Below are 15,201 nucleotides of genomic sequence, written 5' to 3'. Positions count from 1 at the left end.
GAATGCAGGCTCAGACTGAAAATGTCCCACAAAGGGGAGACGATGCTTAAAGCTGCATTAATAAATATGTTTTATAATAACAGAATCTCAAATGACAACATGTAATGTGAAAGGGGCTAATCTCTGTTGTTCTATTCAGCTTTAGCCTCTAAGATTTTATTGGGACATTTACTGAATAGTTCAGTGTGACTGCTCTCAACCATGTCCCCAGCATCTAGTTGTTTTTAGCAAGAAGTTACAATGAACTGTTTACAGATTGTGTGCTGCTTACCCAGCGCTAAACAACAGACATAAAGTCAGCAGCTAGCTGATGAAAAAAGTTGAACAGCTAGCAGCTAATAACCCAAATATTTTTCTCAAGAGTTGGTGAAGACCAAAGTAGAGCTTAAAAAGCAAACGTAAGACATGACACGACATGAATGCTAATGCTTTTCTGCGAATACTGTATGCGTAACAATGCAATTGTTTACTGAGGAGTTCACACCATTAACACTGTAAAAGTAGTAGCTGTCATTTTAAAGCTCTTGTGCCCCCTAGTGGCCAAAAACAATTAATAATGCACCTTTTAAACTGCAATAAAAAATGCAATTTTTTTGGTCACTTGTGGGTAACAGGAAACAGGCTGTGAACATAACATTAAAATCTAAGAGCTGGCTTTTAAGATAGTAAATGCACATTATGTTCACCAGCTAGTCACTAAGAGTGTCTGGTGTTTGGTGCTGAGCAGGTGGTGAACAGTGGGATTTTAAAGCTTTGGCATAAATGGCTGCCAAGAGGAGGTGCCAAATCATGTGATAATTCTCTATAGGTTCACCTACAGGTAACCCATTCCACATCATCATAGTGTTCTCACATTGTCATTTGATACATTGTTATTATAAAAAAATATTGATTATAGCCGCTTTACATTTCTTGAAACTTGTGATCTCATTTCTTTTATGTCACTTGCGTGTTGCCTCCAATATCAACAACACACAAGAATAAGATACCCTTCCAGTTTTGTTGCTAAAGGAGCTAAAAATATCTTATATGCTGCTGAGAGTGCGTCAAAAATATGGACGACTTAAAAGGTATCGAATTGTGTTTAAACCCATTCCTTCCGAGAATCAGCTGAAGTTGTTAGTTAAATCCCTGTCTGTCTTTCTCTTGATAGCTGAGCTGAAAACACAACCGGACCGTTAAGAAAAGCTTGAAACCCCTAAACAGTGTTCTGACTATCTGTGTAACAGCTTATTCTGAAATGCAGGCCCATATTACAATGTGCATAAAAGCCATTTCTACACGCCTTTGCCTGTTGGACATCATTAGAAATCTGATTTGGTTTCAGCATAGGCAAAAAACATTAAATGGAAATACTGGATAGGCCAAATCCATCAACTGGTCATTTTCCACTTAATCAGCAGTGGTTACAGACATGGCTCTTGAAGACAAAGGCGGTTTGATCTGGTGGTGATGACACATTTCAAGAACGGAGGCCCTGATTTAGATAAAGAGGCTTAAAATGGGATGTTTAAATCCAGCACTTGATACAAGGATAGTAACACTGGCAAACAGTCAGACCCAAAATCACACATACGCTGACACATTGTACGCAAAGAAAAAACGTAGCATTATTTACAGAAAGGCTACCTCTCTTTCACTTTCATACATTAATCATCAGTACATGTTTTGTTCACTGAAAATCTCCAAACCACTACCTTTAACCCAGAGGAAGTCCTCTGCTCTGTCATTCAATTCCATTAATTCAACTTAATGTCCCAGTACTGTACATTCCTCGTGAAGAATTATTCCTGCTGGGGAGTGAGAAATCCAACTCCATGGTGAGTTTATCTCCATGAGGCTGTATCAAGCAGAATTGACCACGTTACTCATGAGATATAACCGTTATCGTTTCTCTTGCCATCAGGTTGAGGGAGCAGAACCACGGTGAACAAGGGACAGGGAGATGTACAACAAAAAAAGTTATACTGGAGGAATTTCTAGAGGCTCAAACTGTCTTTAAGACTCCAAGAAGCCAGTAGTGCAGCACACAGAGTTGGCTCAAGGCAGATCAACTCCCTTTTACAACCAGCAGTGATGGAAAGCAGAAAAGCTTGCCATCAGTTGTCTCTCAGCTGCAGCAAAGCTGCTCTGACACCAGCAGGGTGTCATAGCCATAGATCTCCAACAGGTGGAGCAGGAAGAGCCTGTCTCCATGGGGGTCCAGACCCATGGCTCTCACACTCTCCTGTGTCAAAGTGGGATCAGGGCTTCCCGCCACTTCACTCAGGGTCTGGAAAATTCGGTTGTTTTGCTCCAAGAAAAACCTGGGAAAGTTATCAGTGGGAAAACAGGTGAGTCTGTTACTGTTTGATTCATTTCTTCTGTTGTTCAAATTCCTGTAATCACTTCAATACATTTCTCTAGGCTGAACAGTAGCAGTGATAACATGAATAAATCACAAGAAATCTGTACAAATCTGCACTGTGAGACATAATGACAGACTGTTGGAGGAAGAGAGATCTGGGGATTCTGCCAGACTCAGTCGTCTACCTCTTGGATTTTAATTTTCCAAGTTTCCAAGTTATCCCTGTGACAACTGTCATAAAAAGAACAACTCATGTCAGGTGGTTAACTAGTAGTTACCACTCCACTGGCTGGTTAAATGAATCATGGTGCACTTACAGAATAAAGAGATCCTCTTCACTGGACACACAGTCTCCATTCTCCTCCTGGGAGTACAGCCACATCTGCCTACACACACACACACACACACACACTGAATTTCTAGCGGTTCCCTGGAAAACCCACAGGACTGAGAGCGCTGTCTGCCCTTGAGCTTTACACCAAGATATGTAATGTATACTTGTTCTGGTCTGTGAGGCTGTTCTGTGAGCTAAATGCTACCGTTAGCATGACAAAAGCATGCTAACATTTAGCTAATTACTCAATAATCAATAATGATAATCTTGTTACTCAAGCAGGAGGAAATAGTGTATTTGTTGGGCACTATTTTCATCTGCGGAATAATACACATTTCCAGCAGGAGGACAGTAGGCTATAAGTCGAACTGAAAATAAACACCCAGTCACCCCGTGCAACAGTATTGATGTGTTTCAAGTTTTTAGTAATAATTTTTGGTCAACAATAGAGCTCTATCACAGGAAATATATTTTATGGGATTTGTTGACAATTTGATAAATAAAGAATATCATCATCCTTATCTTTTTCCTTACTTTCTTATCTTGGTAAGTAATGTGACCTTTCAGCAGTAGTCCAGTTGTGGTACCTACCTCTGCTCTGTGAGTTTGCGATATTTCTCTCGGTCTGCGGTACTGAGTCGGAGCAGAGGCTTCAGGCCGTCTCTGCAGGTTTTTACATTCTGATTGTCTACATACACATCGTACAGATCCTTCTTCTCCTCAAAGATCTTCTCAGTAGTACCTAAACATACAAACACACAGGAAAAAAAATTGAGATTCAGGAGATACTAGTCATACCTGTGCAAGGTGTGTATTAAAGCCTGACTCCTATTTCAGTGGGTCTTTTTCTTCACAAATGTTAAGCATGTTTCTAGGATCCACTTACATGCTACATAGGAGAGCTCGTTCTCCAGAGCACTGATATCAGCCACATTAACATAGAAGAAGGGGCGGAACTCAGGCACGGCCACGCTGACCCCAGGGATGGAGATGTTTGCCAGGCAACAGCAGCAGTAGACTGAGAGGGGGTGGAGGGCGAAATTAGAAAAATTATGCATGAGTGTGGGAGAGAAAGAGAGGAACACAGGATGTGAATGTGTGCATGACGTGTGGGCTTTCCAACACTGAGACAGCTGGAAAGGAACTGCATGTATGCTGACATGCAATCGCCAGACTCATGCAATAAATTAGTAAAAGACAGTTTTCTGAATAAATAAATAAATAAAAGAATAATATTTTTTTTAATGATGATTTTTAAATTAAAAGAATACTCAGATAAATACCACTTTTACTGTGATTGAGCCTTCAGACTGTTAGCTTAGCCTAGCATAATGGCTAAAGCTCAGCACCAACAAATTACCACTTTCACCCTTCAGTTTTTGTACAAATTATACAAATGAGAGAAAACATGTTAATTAGTGAACTTGAAAGGTACTGGTGGGCAGATGTTTTTTAACCTTTGGACAGAGCCAGACTAGCTGTTTCCACTTGTCTCCAGTCTTTATGCTAAGCTAAGCTAGCTGTCTTCTGGCTCCATACTGAACAGATAGGCATGAGAGTGGTATCAATCTTCTTGTTTCAGTCTAGGCAAGAAAGCGAATACACGTAATTCCCACAATGTCAAATATTTTCTTTCAACTTCTTTCGGTTCAAACCCTTGTGAACACATCCACGTTTCTCACCCCTGTAGCAGACCACACCCACAGGAGGAGGGGAGAAGATGAGGATGCGTCTGCGGAGGAGAGCCAGCTTCCACAGCACCATGATCTGCTCTCCAAAGAAGCGGATGAACTGGGACATACATCCTGCTGGGTGCGTGATCTGGTCCACAGGTAGTCACACACAGAGGCACACAAGGTTATCGAGTAATACAGTGTAAGACACATTTCAGTCAGAGACACCAGCTGGCATAGTTGAAATCGAGGTGGAAAATTCCCTTCTACCTTCATCTCAGGGTGCATGCTGTGATTGATTGCAGCTCCCCAGGCATTGGCTGGACATGCAGTAACAACACCATCTCCACTGGGGGGCAGGAGCGCTCTCTTGTCCTCATAGAAGGCCTCCAGAGGAGAGTAGTGGCCTGGAGACTGGAGCTGGAGCCTGAAGGAGGGGACGAAATAATATCCAAAGTCATTGTCCTATAAGTAAAAATTAAAGAATGGGATACAATGAGCATTATTGAGGACAATACGTTGGCAAAATATATTATTGCTTGCATTAAACTAAAATAAATGTAAATCAGTCACAAATGAATACTTTGATAATGCCAATCTGTCCAGCAGCTGAATACTACTGTGCACAAGGCAACCACTGCCTCTTGATGTATATGCATACCTTGATTTCTCCCTTGAATAAATGTCCCAAATGACGAGTTAACTCCACTTCTGAAACAAATGATCAGCTGCTGCCCTTTCTTATAGAAATGAATATGTCTATGGCTTGGGAATCATCAATCGGCAACAACGGACTGGACTGAATTGAACTTTCAACCATACGCAGTGGTCTGGATGTCAGTATGGGAAAAACTATGCTACAAAAGCACAGAGGAAAAACAGCTGCCAACACTGCTACACCCAGACTATGGCTACAGATATTTATGTTAAGGCTTTGGTAAATATATTATTTCTTGGTACCTTGCTATGAAAGCCTTTCTTAAACTAGAATATGATCTGATTAGGGCTGCAACTGGTGATTAATCTTTGAGGAATTTTTTTATTATTTGTTTAGCCAATAAAATGTGAGAAAATTGAGAAATTTTTTCTCTAAACCACTTCTTCAAAATATTTAAAAACCCTACATTCTGACATCCAGATCCACACACTAAAAAATATACAATACAGAAAGAGAAGGAAAAAACAGCAATATGGTAAAAAAAGAGGAAAAATAGTAGAAATAATAGTCAAAGTTACATGATAAATTATCAGATCATAATCTCATTTCATACATGGGGTCTTGGTCATTTCTGTAAAATATCCTGACAGAGCATCCTGTGTAACATAGTTCAACCCTTCAAATCCATAGATTACCACTATCCGTTTCACAGTAGTCCACTAACAGGTGGAAACTGGATTATTCAGGCAGCAATATAAACATGACCAAACTGTACCACGGATTCTGTTGTACACATACTAACTTTACCCTCCTATTATTAGACCCCAAGACACATCTCCACTTATCATCCCTACCCTTGCTCGCATAATTAGCATTTCTCTGTAAAACAAATGAGTTCCATTAGCTGCAAATGCCAGGAGAAGATAAATAACAGGCTCAAAATCAGAGAGAGAAATGAGAGAAAGAGAGAAAAAAGGGAAAAGTATCCATAAATTCCTTAATATCCTAATCACCTCATGACCAACAGAGAGCCCTTTGTATAGGAAACAGACGACTGCCATAGCAGTCAGCAGATGGGGAATCTGGAGCGAGCTACATAGGGAAGGATGAGTAAGGAGCATGACCGCTGCATGACTGGAGGCCAGGAGAGGACAGAGAGTGGGAACTGTGGAGGGGAAAGAGAGGAGGGTCAGGGAAAGCAGAAAGAAAGAGGGACTGAATAGAGAGAGGGTTTTTCAAAGGGCCACTGAAGAGGAAGTGTGACAGGGGTGTGACAAGACTTCAGATGTAACACTGAAGTACACAGGCCTGTTTATACCAGCAAAAAAGTATTAATGGGGTCAAAAGAGAATGGAAGTGTTGTGTTGCTGGAGGAGATAAAGGTTGTCAGAGAGAGAAAACTGAAGTGTGAAAGTTGTCTTTTTGAGATGATGGAAAAGAAAGAAGAGGAACTGAACTAGTAGCAGTGAGAAAGCCCCACTAGCAGCTCATAGAGGCTGTGTTTGGATTTACCATGGACGGACATTGATAAACCTGAAGCCTTTTATTACTTGTACAGCCCAACCATATAAAAAGCTTTTTTATATTTTGTGCCCATACTAGTTGCATGCTTCTAGGGATGTTGGTTGGTCCCTTTGGTCTTGACTGCATCTTATTTCATGGTCTGAACATCTCCACATATTTGTCTGAAAAGTCAGAATGGTGCATTCAAGTGCAGTCATATAAAGTAGAAATGCATTCAGTAATCAGAAATGAGCAAGTGAATGCAATGATGTTTGTAGTTTCACTTAGTAATAGATATAGATATAGACAGATAGATAGATAGATAGATAGATAGATAGATAGATAGATAGATAGATAGATAGATCCTCTTACCTGACCTGGTGCTCCAGGAAGCTCATGTAGCGGTAGAGCAGTGTGTAGGAAGGAGACAGGATCCCTACCGACTTCATCCTCGCCCCCCTCTCCACCGTGCTCTCCACCGCCATGTTGGCAAAGCAGGCCAAGCCAAAGTAGCTGCCCTTCCGGAAGTAGCTGTGGATGCAGGAGAGAGGGAGACAGACGAAGCCATGAGTCAAGAAAAGCAAAGATACTGCCAGATGGCTGTGCCTTTTTTTTTTTTTTTTTTTTTTTTTTTTGCCAGGCAACACTATGTGTTGTTCTGTCCTGCCAGGAGGGAGACATGGGGCTGCATCCTAATACTCACAGTCAGCCTCCTCCATTTAGTTTTTTGTACACACACACACACACACTTACATGAAGTCTGTGGTGACTCGGTGGGAGCCGCTGGCGATAGCTTTGAACTCCACACCCTCCAGGTCCATGTCTTTGGGCAGACACCACTCCAGCATGTTTCCTATCACACCCACACAAAAAACAAACAATAAGAAAACAAACATGCAGGCAGACAAACACTGATACAGGAACAGACGGTAAATATATTATCACCATTTCATTTCATATTCATGATACAACAGTGACGCAGCCCGGCTGGATTCTTTGGACTTCATTTTGTGTCGGTTGAGCAGTGACGCTCGAGCAGCAGCTGAGCAAATATGGTCTGATAGGAGCAGGGAAAGAGAGTAGGTGACTCAGCCAGTGCGGTTTTCAACCTAATCATTAGCTACCTGTATCAGTCAGGGGAATTTCTGCAGAAACATAACTATATCGCCCACCAACTTAAGGCTGGTCTGTTTCATCCACTGAGACATAAGCCACCTGCACCTGAACACCAAAGGTGCTCTGTCACCCATCTGACAGCTGTTATTGACTTAAAGTATCAAGCTTAAAGTACCATACAGTGCAAAGGTATTTGCTGTACAGAGAGAACATTATTAAACAGTCACTGCTAGGTAAAAATGGGTTGCGGTGTGATATTTTTAGAAAATCAGGATGGTTTGCTTTGATCTGTGATGTATCATTTTGCTCTTCATGCTTGACTAAAGCCTCTAACACATGATCTTAAAATCAATATTCTGTCTGAACTTTCTGTCAGCCTTATAAAGCATTATTACAGGTGCAATACTAAAGTTAGCCCTAATTCTACTCTAATGAATCCTCTACCTGTTCTAGTGCAGTTGGCCTATAGACTCTCTTTTTAAGACTCATTTTGTAGCTTCAAAAGTGGAACTACAGGGCTTTGGGGTGCTGACCACATGGTCAGTTCAAATCTGGTTGTATACCTTTGTTGCATATGTTCCCCCCTCCTTTTTTCCACTCATTTTCTTCTCTTCTCTGTTAGCTCTACTTAATGAGCTAAGTAGATCTAATTATACAAAACACACCCACCAAATTATCAGAAATGGGGTTTACTATGTGTTATAAATTGGTAGATTATTGATATACAACATGCATTTGCACTAGAGGCCATGGTAACGGTACTGACCGTACAGATAAGGAATTGATTCATCTGATCCACCTGGAGTCTTATTTCTTTGCTTTCCTGCAAAGCCCCTATCAGACTGCGTGACATTGTGTTAGTGGTGGAATATTATATTGTCAGTGACCCTTTAACTGAACAAATATTTTTAAAAAAAAGCATCATTATCACCAGTTCATCACCTTATTCTCCTGGTCTCCTTTCAATCTGACATTCTGCAAAAACTGAAAAAAAAATACCCAGCTCCACCCTGTCAGGCTTCTCCTGTGTAGCATTCAAGACAGGTTTTTTTCTTTTAACATTTTGAAACATCAAATCCTCTGATTCTTAAATTGGCTGCTATTTCACAGGGGCTTATCCTGTCTTCAAAATGCCCCTCATTAAAAATGTATGGGCCTTTTCTGCAGGAACCACCAGCTGATTGATTTCCATCATAAAACTCATCCTGACATTTGGAAATATCTGTTATGTAGGAAGGCTACAGAAGATGACATGGCTTTTAATCATATCTCCAAACTTATGAACAGGTCAGAAAAAGCCACACCTGTAGGAGAAGGGTCTGCAGACTTGGTACAAACATGCGCTGATCATTCTGGGCGTCAGACAGAATGATCTGAATCCGTTGTATTAGACGAGGCAGGCTTCATCTGTTTCCACCCTTTCCTGCCTATAAACATAATCATTTCCCTTTCTCTGTAAACATTTTGTATTTTATTTAATATAGCAATGTTAATTTCATGTTGCATATTTTATACCCCACCTGATCTGGTGTTGAATGTAACCACAAAAACCGACACAATCTGGTCCTTTTCCTCCCATTTCACCATCCTGTCTTCCAGCGTCACCTCCCTCGGTCCTGAATCCGACAGATGCTCCTCCTTGTCGGGACGCAGCCCTTCATCCGTGCCCGCCGGGTTGCTGGAGGTCATGGGCGGGGTGCTGCAGCCGTCTGAGCTGGAGACAGACCTGCTGGGAGTGGGACCCCCCGGACCGCTGCTCCACCCAAAGCCCGGCGCGGAGCATCCTGATGAGGCACGAGTGTTAGAGGGGCTCGACAGACGGTCCTTAGCGTGAGCTGCCGCCGGTGCTGCACCGCCGGGCTTCTCCGCTGACGGAACCTCCTCCCAATCCAGCAGAGGGGCACGGTCCGACCGCTCCACCATCCTGTCGGCGGTCCCGCCTCGTCAGTCTCACCGCGGATTGTAAATGATGTATCAGCCGACGTGCACCAGGTCCATCCGTGGATAATCACACATCAGAACAATTACCGCATTGTGAAGTTATTTCTTAACAGTTCAGAACGGTTGCATTTGGCATCAAATTTTGCAGAGCAGCTTTCACATCTAGCTTTTAAAATCGTTCTAGTCTGAGGCGATCATAAATTTGATGCTGTTGAGAGAAGGCAACTCCTTCGTCTAATGTGAGTTGCATTCAAAACAAATCACCACCTACGATCACATTCCCTTCACTAAGAATAGCTGTGGAACGTTTGATAACACGAGTTCATTTCGGCTTCTTGAATGTACCCTGCACCACAGCGTCGGGATTAATCTTTTCTTTGCCAGCCGCACTTTCGATTAAAGATTTACGTTTTTCTAAAGCAGTGCATTTACGAATCATGTGTATAAGATCTCAAAGACGATTAATTTGTTTGTTGAAAATATTTTGAGTGTGTGCCAATAGTCACTATTAGTCTATTCCACAGTTAAACGTGCAATTTTGAATGTGTCGAAAGTTGCGAAACAAAATCCAAGCTAGAGTTGGTGACATCGTTCAGCGACACGTCAACTACACGGAAGAAGGTCTCAGTCCAACCTGCGGCTGTATTTATTGCTGATATAAGGAGCATAGTGTTGTCGAAATGGGTGAGCATTTTAAATGTTGGTCGACAAAATATATATTTTTTCCTTTTGTACCCGTAACCTACGTGCGTATGAATACTTATCCTGATAGATACACACATATCTCTGTCTGCCTCACTCAACGCGCAGAGCGACAGTTGCCAGTTCGCTAGCTAACGTTAGCTATTTACAGTGAATACCGTATTTTTTTCATCCATGGTGTTTTGGTGTGGGCAGTTACTTAATATATTTTTCAAGCAATTCAGTTTGGCTGCTCTTTATCTATATCTATATCTATATATTGGTATCAAGGGTGTAACTTAAAAAAAGCACGACAACTTGCGGTTTTCAGTTAATTCCATCATGCCATGGTTATTGTAGCTAAGCTAACCACGGCTAACTTGCTCAACCACCTGAGTGATACTGACTGAATGATAAGCCATTAGCCTTTGAGTAACCTTTACATTTAGTTTTTTTTGTCATCATTCTTTCTGTTTATAAAAAGTCAAAATGATAAGTAATGCCCAAAGTGATGAGTTACATCTGGTACATCTAGACTATTCAGTTCATAATTAAGGTGGAACAAGGAAATGCTTGCTGCTTTAGTTGATAAATGATCCATCCACTAATCAAAATCATAATTTCTCAGCACTAAAAATTTCTCCTGTGTGTCTTTCTCCAGGTGGTTTCTTCTCTAGTCTCTTCTCTGGCCTTTTTGGCACCAGGGAGATGAGGATTTTGATCCTTGGTTTGGACGGTGCAGGAAAAACAACTATTCTGTACCGGTTACAGGTTGGAGAGGTGGTCACCACAATCCCCAGTATGTACTGCTTTTCTCTGTTTCTTTATTTCTATACTTGTGTAGTGTTTATTCCTCATCACACACCATCTCTAGGTCTTTAAAAGCTTTAAAAGTTTATCAGATGCACTTTTTTTTTTAAAACAGTGGTGTGAGAACAACCTATGTTTATACAGTAATTAGATTACATATGGCGTTGACCATTAAACCTGCAGGCAAATGCTGTGACAGGCTCGACAAACACGTGCAACCAGTCCAGTCGGCATTCCTCTTTGACACACAAGTATTTTGACTGAGGAGAAGCAAAGCTGGTGGGAAGAAACAAGTGAACTGGCTCTAATTTAACAAATTTAATTACAGCTAATAAAGAATGTACTGACATATTATTTTCATGTGATAGCAGCCCCCCCATCACTGTTGCTGAGTGACCAATCAAACCAACTGTTGGCAACTATGAATGGGGATAATTGAAAACATGAGAAAGACAAAAAAAGTTTAGGCCAACAGAATTAAAATTAATCCACAAAACGGTTAACATTGAAATAGAAACGTATAGGTCCTGTTGTAAAGCAGGGTATTTTTTAGCATGATAACAGTCACATGGACCTGAAAACATATTCTGGTTGTTGGGGCAGGTTTCACAATCACTGCTTGATTTAATTGCGTGCCTTTAGTCATCTGTGAAAACTTCCTGCATAATTTCTGTTTCTTCATACTTTTTAGCAGCATTCTCCTTTTCTTTTTCTCCCTGAATATGTAGTTGCTCAGTATGTGCATGTTTACCATCTGGAGGGGTGTGGCCATGGCATCACAAACTTCACATGTAGACATGTTGTGTCACTGCCGTTTGTTGTCAGTGTTGCTCATTTTCAGATGTGGCCTACCACTGATTTATATATTAAAAAAAGGTGGAACACTATAGATTTTAAGTTGTTTAATGAACCCTCACTCATAATTTAAAAAAAAAAGGAAAACAATATTGTCTATTTCTCATGACTAATGTGACTAGCCCGCAATTAGTTTCAGAGGGACAGACTTCAGAGACTAAAATTCAGCATTATTCCTCTTCTGCTGTCTTCTGCAGATTTCATAGCCTGAGAATAGAAATCAAATTAAGGAAAAAAAGCTGTGTCTGCATGTGTTGCAGTGTTTATCATAATTGCAGCACTCAGCAGAAGCATCACACCGTACATCCAGATACAGCAGTGGTGAGAATCAGGCTCATGTACTCTGCCCTCACTGCAATTGGGTTTCTCTCCACACAGCAATCGGCTTCAATGTTGAGACAGTCACATACAAGAACCTGAAGTTCCAGGTGTGGGATCTGGGAGGACAGACAAGTATCAGGTAGGTCTGGCAGAGTATAGCTGTACTGTGAAGGTCTCAGGTGTCAATGAGTGGAAATGAAAGCATGTGGAGCAAGAACAGCTCTAAACAGCTTGATGCTCTGTCAGCACCTAGGAGACTTTTCCCAATATTATGTTAATTTAAACTATTTTTACCTCACTCTTTAAATGTAGTAACATTGTCTTCATGGTTATGTCTTTGCACTGTCTAACCGCCAATCACCTGCTCACTGATTAACCTTATCTTCTACCTTCCCTCCTCTGTCTAATTCACAGGCCCTACTGGCGGTGTTATTACTCAAACACAGATGCAGTCATCTACGTCGTTGACAGCAATGACCGCGACAGGATGGGCATCTCCAAGTCTGAGCTGGTGGCCATGTTGGAGGTAAGATGACCAGTTCTCAACTACAACCTAAGAACACTCGTGAGGATATTTCATTACAAGCTAGAACCATCATGATAGTGATATCCAAAACTTTGGTTCAGACTGAAATTTCTTAACTATTGGATAGATTTCCATTACATCAAATCTAGTAATTTCCTCGGCTGCCACCATGAGGTCACATTATCTCTTTGAACACTGGTACTTGACAAGGTACTGTGGTCGTCAGATCATATAAGTTGTTTATTAAGGCTCTGTTATATGGATACATGAGGCATACAACCACAACTGAATATCTACCACTCTACCACATTTAAATATTTTACATCAAAAACAATTTGTCTGGATATATGTAGTTTTAATTAATCTTTTGAAAATGACAGTACGTAATTTCAAGAGTTTAACTTTTTTTGATGTGTGGTGTGTGTTTTTTTTATTTTCCAGATTAAATTTTGAATTAAAATTTGTCAAGCCAAAAAAATCTGGTTGCTTAATTAAAAAAAAAAAAAAAAATTCAAATTTAAACTGCATTTTTGAAATTGCACTGTTGATCTAGGAATTTAAAAAGGAAAATTCAAGCCACATGAATTCAAAGTTTTTAGAGTAAAATATTTAAAAGTTGTCAATTGAGTGGTATTTAAGAGTGGTTAAATTTCAGCTATTTCATTGCTTATAAGATATAAATTATTACAGTGGTGTTTATTTTACTTTCATGACACTGATATTTGGAGCTGCCACTTGGCAAGTCTCTGACTACTAGCTGGCCTTTTTGAAATTAGATCAAAACTTCTATTCTCATGATGTAATTTTGTGACTGTACATCTTATACAGGAGGAGGAGCTGAAGAAAGCGATCCTGGTGGTATTTGCAAACAAACAGGACATGGATCAGGCAATGACACCCACTGAGGTGGCGAACTCTTTAGGCCTTCCCGCCCTCAAAGACAGAAAATGGCAGATCTTCAAGACCTCAGCCACAAAGGGCACAGGCCTGGACGAGGCAATGGAATGGTAGGCTTCACCATACGTATGTGCTATATCAAGAAGTAACAGTAAATTCATTTGTAATGGGTCTGAGGTAGGAATGGTACATTATGATTGATTTCATAACAAGTTAATTCCACTAGATTACACATTCTCTTCACTGTTAGTTCATACACATATTGCACAGCATGTTATCTGTTCCATGTGATGGCCGAGACTGAATTATATTTGCTTTCTGTCCTTCAAGGTTGGTGGATTCCCTGAAGAGTCGGCAGTAAAGGCTCACCCACCCACTCTGTATATACTCCTGACCTTTGACCCTTCTGTATGAAGCCTTGTGACTGACCCCCTCCCCATGTCCCACTTTCCTTTGGACCAGTGCTTGCACTCCTGCCCTCCTTTCCCATACCCACCTGAAGCCTTGGCCAAGCCCTCCCAATGCCTTTCAAGCCTGGAACTAAAGAGCGAGGGCTGCAGTAACGTCTGGACACACACTACACCCAACTGAAGGTTTTAGAGAGCCGTAGGACTGCAGGGATGGATGGGCAACAGTTAAACTGCAGTATTTGCATTTTTATATGTTCTGGAAATGCATCCAAGTGTCAGTTAATTAACACCTGTGAACATGTCAAATACTGCTAATTTTATGAATCCATTTGTAATAGTGTCAACATTAAAATGTTATCATGGCTTAAGAGTAATCAATAATGAGGCTCTGTGAAAAGCATTTCTGAAAGCAGGCTGGTCGCTGCATCAGTTAGCTTCAGCTAATGATTTCCAAGAGGGAAATTCTGAATAATCTGCATGTGCCAGAGAACTTAGATTAGTACTTGATGGGCACTAGCAAAAAACATGCCATGAAGATCCACCAGGAGGCAGCAATTTCTCCCATAAAGCACAAAGATCAGAGGTCTGTTCCTAACCTCAGCAATCAGTCCAGGACACATCACTGAGAAGCAGCTGCTGGGTTTTAGTTTGCTGGACAGCATTGAATTCCATGTCCATGTTAAGTGCAGCAAATCCAAGTTTATTTACACAGAGATGTTATTCAAACTGCTGACCTGTATGACATGTTCTGATTTACTTTTGGAAAGTAAAATTAATTTGGCTTCAGACTGATTGAAAAAAGATTTCTCTACATCTACTACATGTCCTCTAGCCAAGTGTTACTGCAGCCTGGGCTGTTTTTGTACTATAGTCAGACAGATGCAATGAAATCGATTTCTACTTTTTCTTCCTGTTCAATTGTGTTCCCAAATTTTTAAAATATATTGTGGTGGTTAAAGCCTTTTTCCATTGAAATCCTTGAGTGCAGCTTTGGCATATTAGTCATTTAATTACTGAACACTAACTGTATGCTCAAAGTTTTATGGAGGCATAATTTATATTTGCTTGTACAGTGAAATTTATTCTCAGTAAAGATTGCTATCAGTGATTGTACCATTACTGTGTTAAA

At 40.7% G+C, this 15,201-nt stretch overlaps 2 protein-coding genes across 2 annotated transcripts; one reads left to right on the top strand and one right to left on the bottom strand.

Annotated features, from left to right (window-relative positions):
* Window positions 1-2,088: 2,088 nt before the first annotated feature.
* On the bottom strand, window positions 2,089-10,097 carry LOC111224674 (protein LCHN-like). Its single transcript, XM_022749251.1, has 9 exons — window positions 9,152-10,097; window positions 7,269-7,368; window positions 6,888-7,046; window positions 4,625-4,781; window positions 4,364-4,502; window positions 3,568-3,699; window positions 3,273-3,423; window positions 2,665-2,733; window positions 2,089-2,306 (listed from the first exon to the last, which is right to left on the bottom strand). Exons 1-9 carry the CDS (start codon window positions 9,552-9,554, stop codon window positions 2,111-2,113), a joined length of 1,506 nt encoding a protein of 501 aa, XP_022604972.1. The 5' UTR covers window positions 9,555-10,097; the 3' UTR covers window positions 2,089-2,110.
* Window positions 10,098-10,166: 69 nt separating this feature from the next.
* arl1 (ADP ribosylation factor like GTPase 1) lies at window positions 10,167-15,185 on the top strand. Its single transcript, XM_022749252.1, has 6 exons — window positions 10,167-10,256; window positions 10,915-11,052; window positions 12,297-12,378; window positions 12,654-12,765; window positions 13,594-13,772; window positions 13,993-15,185. The coding sequence occupies exons 1-6, from the start codon at window positions 10,253-10,255 to the stop codon at window positions 14,021-14,023; spliced, it is 546 nt and encodes a 181-aa protein (XP_022604973.1). The 5' UTR covers window positions 10,167-10,252; the 3' UTR covers window positions 14,024-15,185.
* Window positions 15,186-15,201: the final 16 nt, after the last annotated feature.

Source organism: Seriola dumerili, unplaced genomic scaffold (assembly GCF_002260705.1).
Source record: "Seriola dumerili isolate Sdu_G_001 unplaced genomic scaffold, Sdu_1.0 BDQW01000138.1, whole genome shotgun sequence".
In the NCBI taxonomy this organism is placed as follows: Eukaryota; Metazoa; Chordata; class Actinopteri; order Carangiformes; family Carangidae; genus Seriola; species Seriola dumerili.
This window is presented reverse-complemented; position numbering and strand designations above follow the sequence as displayed.

Coding starts and splice junctions, on each gene's coding strand:
- LOC111224674 (XM_022749251.1), bottom strand. CDS start 9,554: ATGGTGGAGCGGTCGGACCGTGCCCCTCTGCTGGATTGGGAGGAGGTT. Junction 3,700..4,363: donor GGGTGTGGTCTGCTACAGGG/GTGAGAAACGTG, acceptor ACCCCCTCTCAG/TCTACTGCTGCTGTTGCCTG. Junction 2,307..2,664: donor GAAGAGGATCTCTTTATTCT/GTAAGTGCACCA, acceptor TAACTTTCCCAG/GTTTTTCTTGGAGCAAAACA.
- arl1 (XM_022749252.1), top strand. Junction 11,053..12,296: donor GGTGGTCACCACAATCCCCA/GTATGTACTGCT, acceptor CTCTCCACACAG/CAATCGGCTTCAATGTTGAG. Junction 12,766..13,593: donor AGCTGGTGGCCATGTTGGAG/GTAAGATGACCA, acceptor CATCTTATACAG/GAGGAGGAGCTGAAGAAAGC.